Source organism: Lissotriton vulgaris, chromosome 2_1 (assembly GCF_964263255.1).
Source record: "Lissotriton vulgaris chromosome 2_1, aLisVul1.2, whole genome shotgun sequence".
Lineage (NCBI taxonomy): Eukaryota > Metazoa > Chordata > Amphibia > Caudata > Salamandridae > Lissotriton > Lissotriton vulgaris.
This window is the reverse complement of record NC_141687.1, coordinates 1,642,408,403-1,642,423,250: the sequence shown is the minus strand read 5'-3', so window position 1 is coordinate 1,642,423,250 and position 14,848 is coordinate 1,642,408,403. Positions and strand designations below refer to the sequence as shown.

General features: G+C 39.3%; 1 protein-coding gene across 12 annotated transcripts in view; it reads left to right on the top strand.

The window, feature by feature from the left end:
- LOC147732987 (protein 4.1-like) overlaps positions 1-14,848 on the top strand; it is a 586,946-nt gene that overhangs the window by 382,972 nt on the left and 189,126 nt on the right. Inside the window, exon 18 of one of the 12 annotated variants that reach the window (XM_086957533.1) lies at positions 4,592-6,455. The exons of the other annotated variants lie outside the window; for them this stretch is intronic. Coding sequence (XP_086813659.1) covers positions 4,592-4,837 — 246 coding nt within the window. The 3' untranslated portion in view covers positions 4,838-6,455. Of the gene's footprint in view, positions 1-4,591; positions 6,456-14,848 lie in introns of those variants that run through there. 12 annotated transcript variants of the gene reach the window in all.

Sequence of the window (14,848 nt, the reverse complement as noted above, 5' to 3'; positions counted from 1 at the left end):
TAAAAAAATAATTTGTTTTTTTATGTTGGCTTCATTATCACTACGCATCATGCGCTCCTCCCAGCCTTCTGTCCCACACAACTCGAATTTTGCTGCTTTCTTTTTTGCAGCTTTGAAATTTCGCTCAATGGATGCATGGCTATACAAAAAAATTGCTCCCCACAAAAGGGCTGAAGCAGATGCATGAAATCGTAGCCATGTGTTAAAAACCGGTTGAGTTTAAACTATATCCTATTCTTTTTATGCTCTTTCCCTTCCTTTTCAAACCATTTCCCTTCTGCATCCTGTTTTATTTATATCTTTTTCACCTGCTGCTCAGTCATTCAGCTCCCTTCTCAACGAAACCCATCACTTAGGAGTGTGCAAAGAACCTATGCAAAAGCTGCAGTCCCTTCAAGGGAGAATGGATTTGAGAGAGCTCCGGGCCAGATTCTTCCTTTCTTAGGAAAAAAAAGTGATAAACCAGTGTTGCCGAACTACAAAGTTAAACTGCATTCGAGCGTTATTTTGAGACCTCTTACATTGAGTGAAAATTCAATAGCACTCCCTCAGGTCTCGCAACTGAGGGACAAGTCCACAATGCTAGATGTAAAGCAGCTCTGGAAAGTTAGATTTTGGAGCCGGATTTTTCATTTTTCTAGATGTTGGCTAGAAAGGAGTCATGTGGTCTGAAAACAAAGCATATCATTATTTGTAGGCAAGTGATTTTTTTTTTGCAGCAGCAGCAGCATCAAATGGAACATGTTGCAGGCTAAAATAATTACATTACAAAGGGCCTTAATAACTCAAAGATAAAGCAGTATGTATGTATTAGTGGGTCTAGTAGATTTGCAGATGCTCAGAATCGAATATGCAGTTTATTACCATTGTTGAGTGTGAGGAGGGAACATGATTCATGAAATAAAATCAAATGAAAATATTTGTAAAGCGTGGTTAATACCCGTAGGTGTCAAGGTGCTAGCTTCTGAGGTGTGATGGAATAAATGAGAGACTGATGAGCAACCATATTTTTAGATTTTTCCTGAATTCAGCAGGATTTGTTTATTCTTAATCATAGGGGTAAAGAGTTCCACAGCCTTGTAGTACTGGTGACAAAACTCTTCTCGCCCCATCACACTGTTTTAGATTTGTTCAACGACCAGGTTGCCACAAGAAGAAGAGGAGAGAGATCTGGATAGAACATAAGACTGAAAGAACTGTGTAGGTGGGCTGGGCCCAGCACGTGTAAGGACTTGAAGGCTATACTAAGGCCCTTGAACTTAATACGCGTTTCAATCGGCAGCCAGAGTAACTGCACTAGAGCAGGACATGCAGATTTTTGTCTATGTATATCTAGGAGAAGGCGGGGAGCAGCCTTCTGAAGGGTCTGTACTTTATTTAAGCCACGTTTTTGATAACTGGAGAATTGGGCATTGCAGTAGTCAAGTATAGATGATATAAATACTGTGATCACCGTTTTCTGTAAGGCAGACTGGATGTAGGGAAGGAACTTACTGTAAGTAGTTTTAGAATGCTAAAGCAATAGGAAGTGCTGTGGTTGATATGGTCCTCAAAAGATAGTTTTGTATCGAAGATCACCCCTACATTCTTGGCTTTAACACTGGGGGTTATAGGAGTTCTAAGTTCAGACGGCCACTACATGGTGACCAAAAAGACGGATAATTGCTGAATAGTAGGATCTCGTCTTTGAGGAATTCAACTTTAGACAATTGTCCCTTATCATGAGAGACAAAGCTCCCTCACTCTACACAAATAATGATAGTAGCATATTATAGTCTGTGCATCAATAAAAAAAAAAGTCTTTGCATCTCAGTACATGGTTTATTCCATTACACTTTTCATGTATATTTTTTGAATAAAAGGTGTTTAACCATAACCAGGATTCAAGGGGTTAAATGTGAGCAGTAAGCTAAGATCTCATTCACTGACATTGAATCAACAGATTTGAGTCGCCCTCTAAAGTAATTATTATTTGGAATCTGGGAGGCAGTACAAAGTGTTTAATTATACCAGTTTTTTGTACTGTGGTAAACAAAGCAATTTTTCCTTTGCACTGTAGTAACAAGTGTGTGAAGGTGCATTTGTTAGTATGCGTGCTCTGAATAACGTGTAATTGAGCCACATTTTCACTACCATTGCATTAAGAAATGTGTGTGTATGTATATACATTATACACATACACCAACACATTTATACTCACTCACTTGCGCCTATTCTGATTATTTAGCCATGAAGATATATCCAACCCAGGTCATGGTCTTTAATATACTCCAAAGAGTTTCAAGCAGTGTCCAGTGCTATCTTAGTTTTCCAAGACGTATCTTCTTGAAGTACAAGATTATGAGGCAGCTGGCGAATCATCAGTTGCAAATTGTGAACCTTTTATCGCCCCAGCCCCTCAGACAGATAAAATACAAGATGCTATTTGTGATCGGCCAACTCACATGTATTATCACCCCTCCATCAAAACCCCTCAAACTATTCAACTGACTTTCTCACCCTGCATCTCAGCAGAGGAAGACGCCTTTTGCCCCTCGGAGTCAAAAGCACAACTTCGAACTACCATGCCTTATGCAGTGTTTTGCAAACTCACTGTATTAATGAAACATAATTGATTTACATTTATACTGTTATATTTCTGTGCTTATCTGTCGGAAGAGCAATACAGTGACTCTTCTTAAAGAGGATGTCACTCATAATACCAACATCTGATTGAAGCCAAGAGAAATCACCCTTCAGAAAGATACCTATTTATCCATAAATAAGTCCTGCGGTACAGTACAAGCCCAAACCTCCCGTAAGCAACCTTATGCTTAAGTAGATGGTTAATTAATATTGTGTTTAAAAAACTAGGAGCTGTGATTCGTCTAGGAGATTTGCTTCTAAATTAGCACATCTTTAATAGATGTAAATTGAGTTAAATTTCATGAATGGAAGCCGAGCACAGTAGTTTGCTCCAGTGCATCTCCACCTCGTTCAACTATTGCCTTTCTTCGATTAGCCTTTGTTAGCCATCTGCTTGAGACTCCTTGTCAGTCACATTAAGGATCAGTCCAGTGGGAAGTATTTATATCTTACTTAATGCTTTGGGCTCTTTGGTTGTAGCCTCCTACCTCCTCTAGAGTGCTTGCATTGTAATTCATTAATGACTGCTTTACATCAGTGGCCCTCTGTCAACATCAGCTGGCTTCCTCCTGTGTACCTCATTCTAATATGCTAACGCTGTATGTGTTAGCACATTAAAACCAGAATTTGTGGCTTTGTCGGTGCTTCTTTAAACTTTATCAGGACTAGAAATTGCCTAAGAGAAGTTGTAGGGGATAGTAGTAGTACTATATTGAATTATCTGTTCTAGAACAGTAATTTTGATGTTTGTGGCATGCAGTGTTCTGAGGATTATATTTGTTGGGAGCATTTCTTAAAAATGGCCATGTTGCTACAAATAGTCTTAGAAGCAGTGGAAAGTATTTTTGCTTTACAGTTAATGAATTTGAGCATGCATTGTTTCAACCCATCTAAGGTTACCATTTTGAAATTGCAAGTTTGAATGGGGAATGTGCTTGTAAAATCATCAGATGTGTCAACACATGAGTTGTGGTACAGTTAAAGATTTATGTATAGAACCTTTTTGTGAGAGGGTGGTAGCATTTTGAAACAAAGATTCCATATTTACATGCAGTTTTTGGATTAAGCCAAATTCCAAGGAAAACCCAAAGTAAACTTTGGGTGGATTATACACTCTTCAGTGTAGGATAGAATAATCCTTTTGAATAAGTTGTACTCAACATTGCTGGGGCTTCTGATGTTCTGCATTTTTCTTTCTATTAAAATGAATATGAATTCCCCTGTACCAAGCTACCAAGGGGATGAGTAGGGGTTATCCAGGAGTGTACCCCCCTTATCCTGACTAGAAGCAAGTGTCACTATTTGGACAAAGGTACCTACCTTTGCCAACTAGAGACCTCCAATTCTAACAGCGGTCGACCTCGAATCAGGGGAACTGGGTACGAGTCTTGGCAATGACGCTGAACATCCTGTGATTCTGGGCAAATCACTTAATCTCCCTGTGCCTAAAAAAAAAAAAAAAGAATTAATCTGTCCTTATATAACGCAACTGGTGCTCTGTAAAGCGTTCTGATACCCTATTTTGATCTAGTTCCCGCTATATAAAAATTTTTAATTATCAGTTTAACCAGCAAAGTCATAACAGACCTAAACATTTTTCACAGTATCTCCTTTTAGGTATTTCTAGCAAAATTGTATATTTCATTCTTAGGAAGGCAGATTAAAGCAGTTATATTAGAAGTTGCAGCATCATTTGTAGACCACGCCCCTCAATCCAACTGATAGGAGACAATGACTGGCCATTTTTGTCTCATTTCCTGTCCCTCTCTTCCTTTAAAATCCTTCTGTATTTTGGAAATCTAATTGGTGTTGAAACACTGTTTGTGATTAGGCAACTGAAGTTCACTTTATTGGAACACTTCCCGATTGCTCTTTGCACATTTCTAAGGTCCATTCTCTACAGTTTTCCCATCTGTCATTTTTGTTTCATCTCTCTCTTTTCTTGATCTCGTACCACAAAAAGCAGAACCAGCAACATCCTGTATTAGTGCCAGAAGAACACAAAGTAAAAAGCAATGGGAGTGCTCAGCAGTGGGAGACCAAAGATGAAGAAAATCCTCTTCCAAAGGTTTCCATCCCGATCCCAGAGGAGAACAAGGCACTTGAAAAGTGCCATCTGTATTCCATCACTCTTCCAAACCCTCGTATTCCGTTCATGATGTCCTTTTTTGTAGTTCTTGCACTGACTTTGTGGTGGCTGGTTTTCCTGTAATCCCTCAAAGAACTTCCACTCTGCATCACATCTGAACTGAATGAAGCTCTTCTTTGGTCTGCTTTTCTTTCGCTCCCTAGTTCTGATTCTTATTTTTCAAAATGGCTTTATCACCTACTCCTTTCTGCCTTCCTACAGCTCTGCTTCCCCTCGGTGTGAAGCAAACCAACCTTGGCTTCACAACTAAGTGTTGCTCACCCAGCCTCATGCCAGATGATATTTGTTTCGAAAATAATTTTTTCTTTGAGAGGAGTGGAGTGGCATTAATTAGGCAGCAGTTCTTTCATCACGCTAAACAGCTATCTTGGCAACTTTTTCATATTATATATATATAAAGGAAAAAGCGATACATTTCAAGAAAGACCTTTGGACCCAAGCATGAATGCTTTCTATATTTTCATGGTCTGCCTTAAACAAAAAGTCGTGCATTGCAAGGTATATAGTTGTTAAATGTTCAATCATTTGACAGCTGAGTTGTCTCCATTGAATGTTTTTAATATTTAGTCTTCAGTCAGATACTTTACAGTATAATCTATTCAAATCCCTTCTAAACTGTAGGGGCTATGTTGGTGTGTTTTATTCAAAATAAAATGTTTGGAAATTGTTTCATTTAATGTATCTTTTAAGATAAAGAGATGCAGAACACAGTCACATTTTAGTGCATTGTAAGAAAATGGTGGACAGCTCAATGTCATAACTTATGAACTCTCTTTCTGCTGTATTGTTCTCAGCATGAGAAATCCTATCCAGTGTTACTGCTTTTACATTGTTAAAAAGCAAACCAGCAAATTGTTCTTTGTTGCGAGATCCGTGCTTAAAAGCAGATTGTTTTCTGTTCATGTATACACCTCTTGTGCGCCTGAAAATTACCTTCATAACTGATTGTCTGGAGCTATATACATTGGTTAGGCAAGCTGTAGGTTTTTCTCCTTTTTACTAATTTATTCTGTCTTATATGTATTATTTTGTTGGAGTTGCATATTGCTTTGTTTTTATGTTGGTTATGTATTATTTTTGTCTAATGTTGTAATTATTTTAACATATCCAAATTCCTTATGCGATAGCAGCCAGTTACACTAAGCACCTTTATAAATAGCTTTGTCTCAGGATGATTGACTAAATATTGCTTCATTACATCTAGGGATGTACAAAATTGGGATACACACCTTTCAGGAAATCTTGCCAAACGAGTTACCAATTTGATGACAGTTGTGCCATGTAGTTATGAAATGTGCAAGAGATGGAGCAGCAAGATTCTTTTAGTGGAGGGCAGGAGAATTCAGAACTAAAGCTACCAAAAAGATGTAAATGCTACTTATGCATTTTTAAAAAGTTGACCTAAATGACAAGCTATAGTTTGTTATTTTAAACAGTAGTACTAGGTGGGTAAAACGTAATGTACATTATTTATTATTTTTTCCAACCAATCCCAACTTTTCTTTAAGTCAAACATGTTTTTAGAATTTCCATTTTTTTTAAAGTAATGCTTGTCTGTCTATTAAAAAGGCAATTAATAATTGTTCATTAACCAGCACACCTGTTTTTGAAACCTCCAGTGGTATTAATAAATTACCCAAACTCGAACAACTTTTATACTTCTAAAAAATAAGTTGGGATTTGATGTAAAAAAAATAAAAATGTAAAGTTCAAAATAATTAATCAATTGTTCCCTATTTTCTTAAAGGGTAGAAATGTAGTTTTTCAGCACTATTCCTGCAATGATAACTCATAAATACTTAATAATAATTGTTATTTAATAATTGTGTTAAATGTTGTTATTTATATTTGTGTGCTGCTTATAATATTAATAATGGTTGATTGTGATACTTTATTTATTAGTGAATAGCTTTGTGCAGTCATTCCGAATGTTATTTTATTAGATTTATATTTCGCTCATTCGAAACTTTAATGTATTGAATTGATATAAGTTTTGTCTATTTTATCTTTGGAATATGTTTTGATTTGATTAGTTTATTTCTGGCTAATTGTTTTAGTTAATTCGTATTTTGCTTTAAAGACATCTGCTTTATGATCTTTTGCACGTACTCTTTAGATAGGTATATTCCTAAAATATGTGCTGCTTAATTGTTTCTCATTCAGAGCCCATGTGTTCTTCTGTTTTCTGGCCTTCATCTTTTGTACTTAAGCATATCGCAAGTTATAGTATTCTGTAAATCAAACCAGATGCTAGGAAATACTAGTAAACTTTAAAAATGTAAAGAATGAATAGGCGGGCCTCTCTGATTGCACCATGTAAAACTTCAACAAGTTTGGTAAATTTCCAATTCATTTAGTTTTTGAATGTTACTATTCCCCCAATAATGTCAATAAGAGGAGCGTGTCCTCCTCCCCCACCACCGCACCCCACAGTAAATATGTAGGGGATTTCCACCTGGGACTCACGTTTGATTCCTTTAAAGTACGAAATCTGTCTTCTTTCCTGATGACAATAGTTCTTTAACATTGTATCACATTTTGAATCAGTAGACAAAATTATACTTTAAAAAAAGGTTTATTTACTTAGTAAAATATAGATATGTACTTTGTTTTGCAAGTAAGTTAAATAAAATGTGGATGCTCTTTTAAACAGTTTGATAATATAATTCATAAGTGCACTACTAGGTATTTTTTCCGTTTTATTGGGGAAATAAAAAAATCCAACATTGTGGTGAAAGTGTAAAACTTTACTTTCTTTTCATAACGGTTAACAAAATGTTGGAACAGGTTATTTGTAGGTTATTAACAAATACTTTTTTAACCATTTTCAATAAACAATTAATTTGCCTTGAAACTTTGCATATGATATTTCAGTGGCTAATAAAACAGTCCCAAACGAATGTTAAAGTTATATTTTGGTGATTTCGAATTTAGTTTGTATCTCTCCTGCAGGATATTTTCCCACAGGACTAAAAATCACTATTGTTTTAGTTTAAAGTATAGAAAACTTTGAGTGCTGCCCAATATCCTAGCCATAACTGAATATTTGCACATCCCCTGCTAGATCTTAAAGTCCTAGTAGGGTGACAGGGTTTATTCTCAACTGGCAAAGTGGAAAAATACTCAGTGACATTCACAACTGTACCCTTTGCAACATATGATGCACTGCAATACATCAAAGCAATGCCTTGAGTTAAAACGTTAAAGAAGTTTGGTATGCCTTCTTTGGTCGGTGTGCATGACTTTGCATTGCATATATAAGGGTGTACCATTCAAATAATCTCCACACCCCAGTTACTGTAATTTTTCTTCCATTCATCATATTCATACAGTTCCTGTCATCACTTTAAACCTACAAACTCTGGTCTTATTTTGAGACACCGAACTCAGCTCATCGTTTTTGATCATTACAGTATTGGAGGTTCTATACATGCAGTTAATAACCTTGGAGTAAGAGTTGATATGAAACAACTTAGTAGTATCAGAGTGACAAGACTAACACATTGTGGCGTGCACAGTATTGGATGCAGAAAAGGAAATCGGTCACATTTGCTCAGAAGCACACGAGTAATTTCTGTTGAGCTAGCTGTAAGCAAAGATTAGTCAGTCTGTGTCAGAGGCCGACGTGACCGGAACCCAAATGTGCAATTCCACTTAGAAACACAACTTTTAAATTTAATTTCAGATCTTAACAAACCCCACTGCTCTTCCAAGTTGCATTTCCATTTCAATTTTTCCCTGCTGCCTTTAGCCATCGACTAATCCTTGTTCCTTTAGCTGGCGGTAACAGCTTTGTAGACTGGCTTCAATGAAGACTTTCCGTATTGTCTTTAAAAGAAGGAAATAAGATTCTTTAACAAGGCAATAAAACAGCACTATTTTCAAACATTTTACAATAGATCTTGCCTTGAACCTTACTTTTCTCATAATCCCCTAGTCCTGTAGACCTAACGCCTCTCCATCAGCGCTCTACAGTAATTTTGTCCTGCATCCCATTTCTTCACTACATTACTGTTTGTGCATGCAAGTTCAGATCAGATTATTTTTTGTGCCCTTATTGAGGACCCCTTTTACTTGTTACAGTGATCTGCTTGACAAGCATGGGGAATAGTCTGGCATGCACATACAGCATCTATGAATTATTTTACCTTATTCTTGAAAGACAGGATTATGTGCAATGTGACTTTGCAGAAAAGCATTAAAATATTATATTGTCTGGCTCATCTTTTAAAAAGAACCAGCCGTGATATTCCATTGTTTAAGATTCTCTACTGTCCACTTCATTCAGTATTACCTGAAGCACTTTAACTTGTGCCTTTGTGTGCAAATCACTGCTATTAGAGACATTTGTAAAATATTCAGTTAGAAATGTTTGACATCATTTTAAATCTGTGAATTGTTTTAATTGATATATTTTAATCTGTCACAGAGGTGGAGGGAGGATGTTAACACATACATGGAGGTGCCAAACAGAAGACAAGAAAAGGACGATATAGGTTGAAGAGCTATAATTACTGATTCTACAGCGTACAGTGAAAAAGCACCTTACAACAGAATCAATAGTTGAAAATCTTCCTCTATGGTTTCACAATCTATCTAGTATTGTAATACCCAAGCAGCTTGCGAATATTGAACTTTTGTTTTTTGAAAACAATAGGCTTTTTACCGTTGTTACTACTGGATGATTTTGCTTCTGCCAGGATATCACATTAGATTTTGTGGTCCTTATAAAATTTCATCCAACTTGTTTGCTAAACCAAAGCATCTTCCAATTGAAAGCTGTTTGGATTTTTAGATATCTGTAAACCTCACATTCTGTTGCATTTTTAAATAGGTTCACTAAATAACATTGTGTCAACTTCATCTCTGGTATCATCCTAGAATTGTTAAACAGGTATTTTTGTTTTCTATAAAACCATCTCAACACTCATCTTCAAGATGTTTTCCTTCCTTAATGAATAATTCAAAGTAATGTAATACAGTATACACTAGTGCCAAACGTCCTCTTCCAAGGTGATATGGTGCTACTAAGGGTTGCCTTAGGAAAATGTCAGTCTTTTCCAGCCAAAGGTTAGAGCATTGTAGTTTGAACGGAGTCTTGCTACTTGATGTATTCATGTAGTTATTATTATTATTATTATTATTATTTTCAGTGCTAGCCCTGTCAGAAGAGCAGGGGATTCGAATTTGTTAACCTGTGTACATACACTTCAAGTATCTATAGTTATAGATAGTCCTTGTGGTGCGCATGCTAGAAGTATGGGAGTCATGACTCTTTAAACCCAATCATTTGCTCTAAAATGTATTGATTTTGCTTACAGAGGTTATGAGTCAATGTTCACAGAATGCTTATGTTATAAAGTAGGTATTAGTTTCACCTGATAGACTAATTATTTATTTTGGTTCCCTATGACCACTTTTCAAGGTCATCAGTTATTTTTTCTTATCTTTAAATCATGTTTGCAATCTAATTTTCCATGGGTCAAATAAGTTTCCAAGGCTTTGACTAAAGTTCATTGATAGTGTAGCCCATCATGCTTTAACTGCTACTATAAATTACACCTGTTTTCATTGCTTCTTTTTTTCATTCCATGAACAACATTATTTTTAAGTCTTATTCTGTTTCTCTTCTGGACTACATTTCTACTTACCATCTGCATATTAGAATGACTTTTCAAGTGGAAATATTGTTCTCATTATTTGATCATACGCAAGTTCCAGATATTCTGTGCTTGGCGTGGCTCTAGTCTACTTTTAGAGAAGAACTAGAAGCATTGTTTTTGTGATATAACTTGCAGATGCAGCCTTCTGCATTAAAACTTTTTTCTGCAAAAAATCCAGGCTTGAAAATGTTCTTCTTAAACCCACTGGGGCTTGACCTAACGACAGACAGTAAAGTTTTACATTCTGGATAGCCTGAGTCTTTAAACCTTTCTACCAAAGACATTGTGTCACCCTTTGTTCGTGCCTTATAATACTACAGCAGTGGATGACAGCCAACTTTGTGATGTTAAATCCACAAAAAACAGAGTTCATCCTCATGACAGTCAAAATGCAAAAAATAACTAGTTAAGTTAAAAAGAACTAATTTGATTCTGCACTACCAGATGAACAGATATTGGCTGTTTTCCACCCTTTCCTCTCCCCCAAGTAAAATTCTCTGGACTTCACATTGGCAATGCATTATTGTTATCTCTGCATATCAGAAGGCTAACCGAATCTGCCATCTTTTTTTCTGCCCTTGCAGGAAGCATCTTCTTATTCAGAACTAATCAAAAACAGCTGCTGATGCACTCACAATTACCAGACCTAACTTTGATACCACAATTTTAGTTAGTGTGCCCCAGTGCTCTCTGACATAGATCAAAGCTGTTCTTTACATCAGGTTCTGAATTGTTTCCAGCAAGAGAGAATGTTGCCAAATCTCTACAGTCTTGAGTGACTTCTAATGGTTTGCAGTTAATAGAAAAATGAAATTTCATATCTGAAATCTTCCTTACAAGGCTCCCAATCTTGTCAATCCTCATTCCCTCACCAAATTACTCATTTACTCTGGAGAACAGCAGTGGACCAGAAGTAAAAACAAATCTGATAAAGACTTCTACCTGCAGATTTCTTACCTTTTCAATTTCCCAAACGTCAGGCTGAATTAGGAAACTTTTACGGAGCAATACCCCTTATGCGTGCCATCGGGTCGGTCAATTTTGCTCCGCATGATGTTGCCATTAATGGCGTCGGTTATGACATTGCGGTACCTATATAGGCGCCACCCAGGCGCACTGCCATCAGTTCTTTTCTTTCTGCGCCGATGTGGAGAAGCAGTCGTTCCTACCTCGTCAGGATGGCGTTCCAGACAGGGGTCCCTCCCCCCAACATCGGGACGAACAGCGTCCCTTACCCATCGGACTTCCTCTCTCTCTCTTCGCCCACAGGATCCGACAACAACATCCCGGACCGACGACCCGGAAGTGGCCAAACAGGATACCGGAAGTGCAGCTCCCGTAGGTGACCCGGAACCCAACCCTTCCGGAACCGGAAGCGCGTCCACTGAAGACCGCCGGGAACAGAGAAAAGCCGGGAGGACAGACGGAGAATGGTTCAGCCCAGCGGACTAGTGGGAGGAGACAGCGAACGGCGTGGAACCCCCGACGGAGAGCGGAGAGGAGGAGGAGAGCGGAGAGAAGAAGGAGAGCGGAGAGGAGAACGAGGAAGAGGACTTGTGGTCGGAGGACTGGTGGCGACCTCCGGAGGTGGCTGGAGAGCGGCCGCAACTCGGATGAGAGTTGCGGCGGGGCACGTGAGTACCCTCTATCCTTTCTCCGTGTTCCCTAGTGTAAATAGTGTAAATACCTGTAAGCATTGTATATAGACCCTCACGAGCACCTCACACTAGCCATAGAAATAGAGTAGGATCACGGGCACTGTTTATACTCCGCCGCACTAATCCCTGACACCATCAACCACCCTCTAACCCTTCCCTTCTCATATTTGTCTTGTCCCCTCCTACCCAACCGGCCCTTCCCCACGTTCGTTTTCCGGTCCATTCACTCCCCGGTGCAGGTGGAAGTACTCGGTAGTTCTTGCTGGACTGGACTAACCCCCTGTATTCTCTCTCCCATGTATATCTCCGAGGAGCACCAGCACCCGACATTATCCTGACGACACCAGCCCAGCAGAGGACTACATCCACGGCATCTACCCTTCATCCGAACCCACCCGGCTCTGCACTTCCATCCAGAATTTCTTCCTATACCTCTGTCGAACAAGACTTTGTGTACCTTACTGAACAATAAACCCTTAACCATAGCTCACTACATTCGGCCTCCCAGCCTGTTATTCCGGTCCGCCCAACCCACAACTCCACAGCCAGTTAAGTGCCGATCCAGGAAAAGCCACTCCTCTGCCGTTTTTTGGCAGCCCTTTTTTCGACTTTTTGTCAAATTAGTGATTTATTCCAATGTGTTTGAGGAAGACCGGGTTCAAGCCATGCGGGGACTGTTATCAATCCCCACCTCGTCTGCCTCTGGTGTCTCGAGCTCAACCACGATCCAAAGTCCTGCTTGGACAGTCGATCGATGGATCCGAGGACCTTAGGCGAGTGGGCATTGAAGCTCCTTGCAGCCAGTCAGTCAACACCATCCAGCAATACTCTGCTGAGGTCCTTAATTCCGATTTAAGAGGAGGAGGTCGCAAGCCGCTCCCGGGGCCCAAAGTCCTCTACTCGAGGTTGTTGGGACACTCGCGGAAGAGTGACAAGAAGAACTTCATCTTCACCTCGAATGTCATCTGTTGACAAAGGAGGTAAGGCGCTCTAGGCACGGTTCTACGGAACCAGAATCGGGGTCCACGTCATGCTTCCCTTCCTTTCCGAGAGCTGGAGCGACCCCCGCTCAAATCAAAGAATTCTATGAGGCCATGCGCCAAGTTTTAGAGCGGGCCAGCGCTTATGGTGAGCCCTCTGGCCTTGTGGGGTCGGAAGGGGCTCTCTCTGGTTTGATGTCGTTGGCTCCGGCCACGGCACCAGTGGGTCCTCAAAGACCCGATCACTGATCTGGGTTGATGCCGGTTGTGCGTCGTGACCCTCCCCCTGCATCTGACCCGAAGTCAGTGCCACCGGTGGCCATCGGCATTAGCAGCCCCATCCTTATCACGGACGACACAGAGTCGGAACGACGTTGCCCGGTGCTGATTGAACCCAGGGGTTATATGTTGTCGCCGAAACACTGAGGATGTGTTAGGCTCGGGAGAGTAGTGGGAGGGGTCTATGGACCCCTTGGAACACCAGGATGACTCCGCAGAGCAGTTGGACTGGTATGGGGAACTTGGGGAAGCCAGTGGACTGGATTCTCCTCCAGATATTGGCATGCTCGCTCTGCCAACTGTGGCTATGGAGGAGGGGGCTCTTATGCCATGGTTGTCAAAAGTATCAAAAAACAAAGAACGCCAATGCTGCCCTTGAATGATTCTCACTATCTTAGCATCTCACAATCGATTTAAACACAAAGTGAGGAGATCAATATCTCTTGAATGAATCTTCAATTATATTGATTATATTTCTTCATTTAGAGGTTTTTTAGTTTTTTTCTGAATCTTTTTTTCAGTTTGAAAAAACATATGACATACAAAATATGGAACACATTATATACATTTAAAACACTCCCCAACCAACACTCTCACATACACTCAGTTGTGAATCACAATCAATCACAGTCAACCACTCTCACACACTCTCTGCAATACAAAAATACCAACAGTTCAATATAAATCATATCTCCGATAGTGCCATAGACATTTTTTTCGGCCTATTTGTAAATTTTTATAAGCAATTAAACAATTCTTTCAAATTCTTATGGCATCATACAATACAGGGTCTACGCGTTTCGAACTCCTCCTTTTTTTTCGAGTTCTCATCAGGACCACACTGTAAAAATGAAAATGGGGGGAGATCTATATTAGATTCTAATTTGCGACCATATCTCAAAGCTTACAAGTGGCTCAACACCCGTCTTCTACCTCTTACCTTTATAACAGTGTATCTCAATCACTAAATCGTGTTCGTCTTGGTACCCGGCGTGTAACCACCTAAACAACAGTAACATAACAGAGCTCAGCCAAGCTATTCAAGGGGGTTCTATTTTCCACTACATTGTTACACACTCACATAATCTCACTCACCGGTGTATCTTGTTTGGTGTATCACCTCTCTGTAAATGAACAGGGAATTTCTGTTAGGCACAAAAAGCTTGTTTGTATTAATAGCTTAGTGCCACGACCAAAAAACACTCTTACCTCAATTAGTTCTGGTGTTGGCGGAGGATAGTGTAGAATAAATTGCTGTACCTCCTGTAATAATAAAGGATCCTATTACTACTGTCTGTTTCACGTCATTACAAATGTCCGGACTTGGTATGTAGCTTTTCACCTTACCTTACGGATAAGGAGTCATTCATGGGAACCGGAGTAAATCATTTCGTGGTGTCCTGAAATGGAGTATCCCAGGTTATTTTCTGTCCACTCAGAAGTAAATCCAAAAGGTGTCTTTTCGCATTGAAGCCATCTGGAGTTTTACCGTTA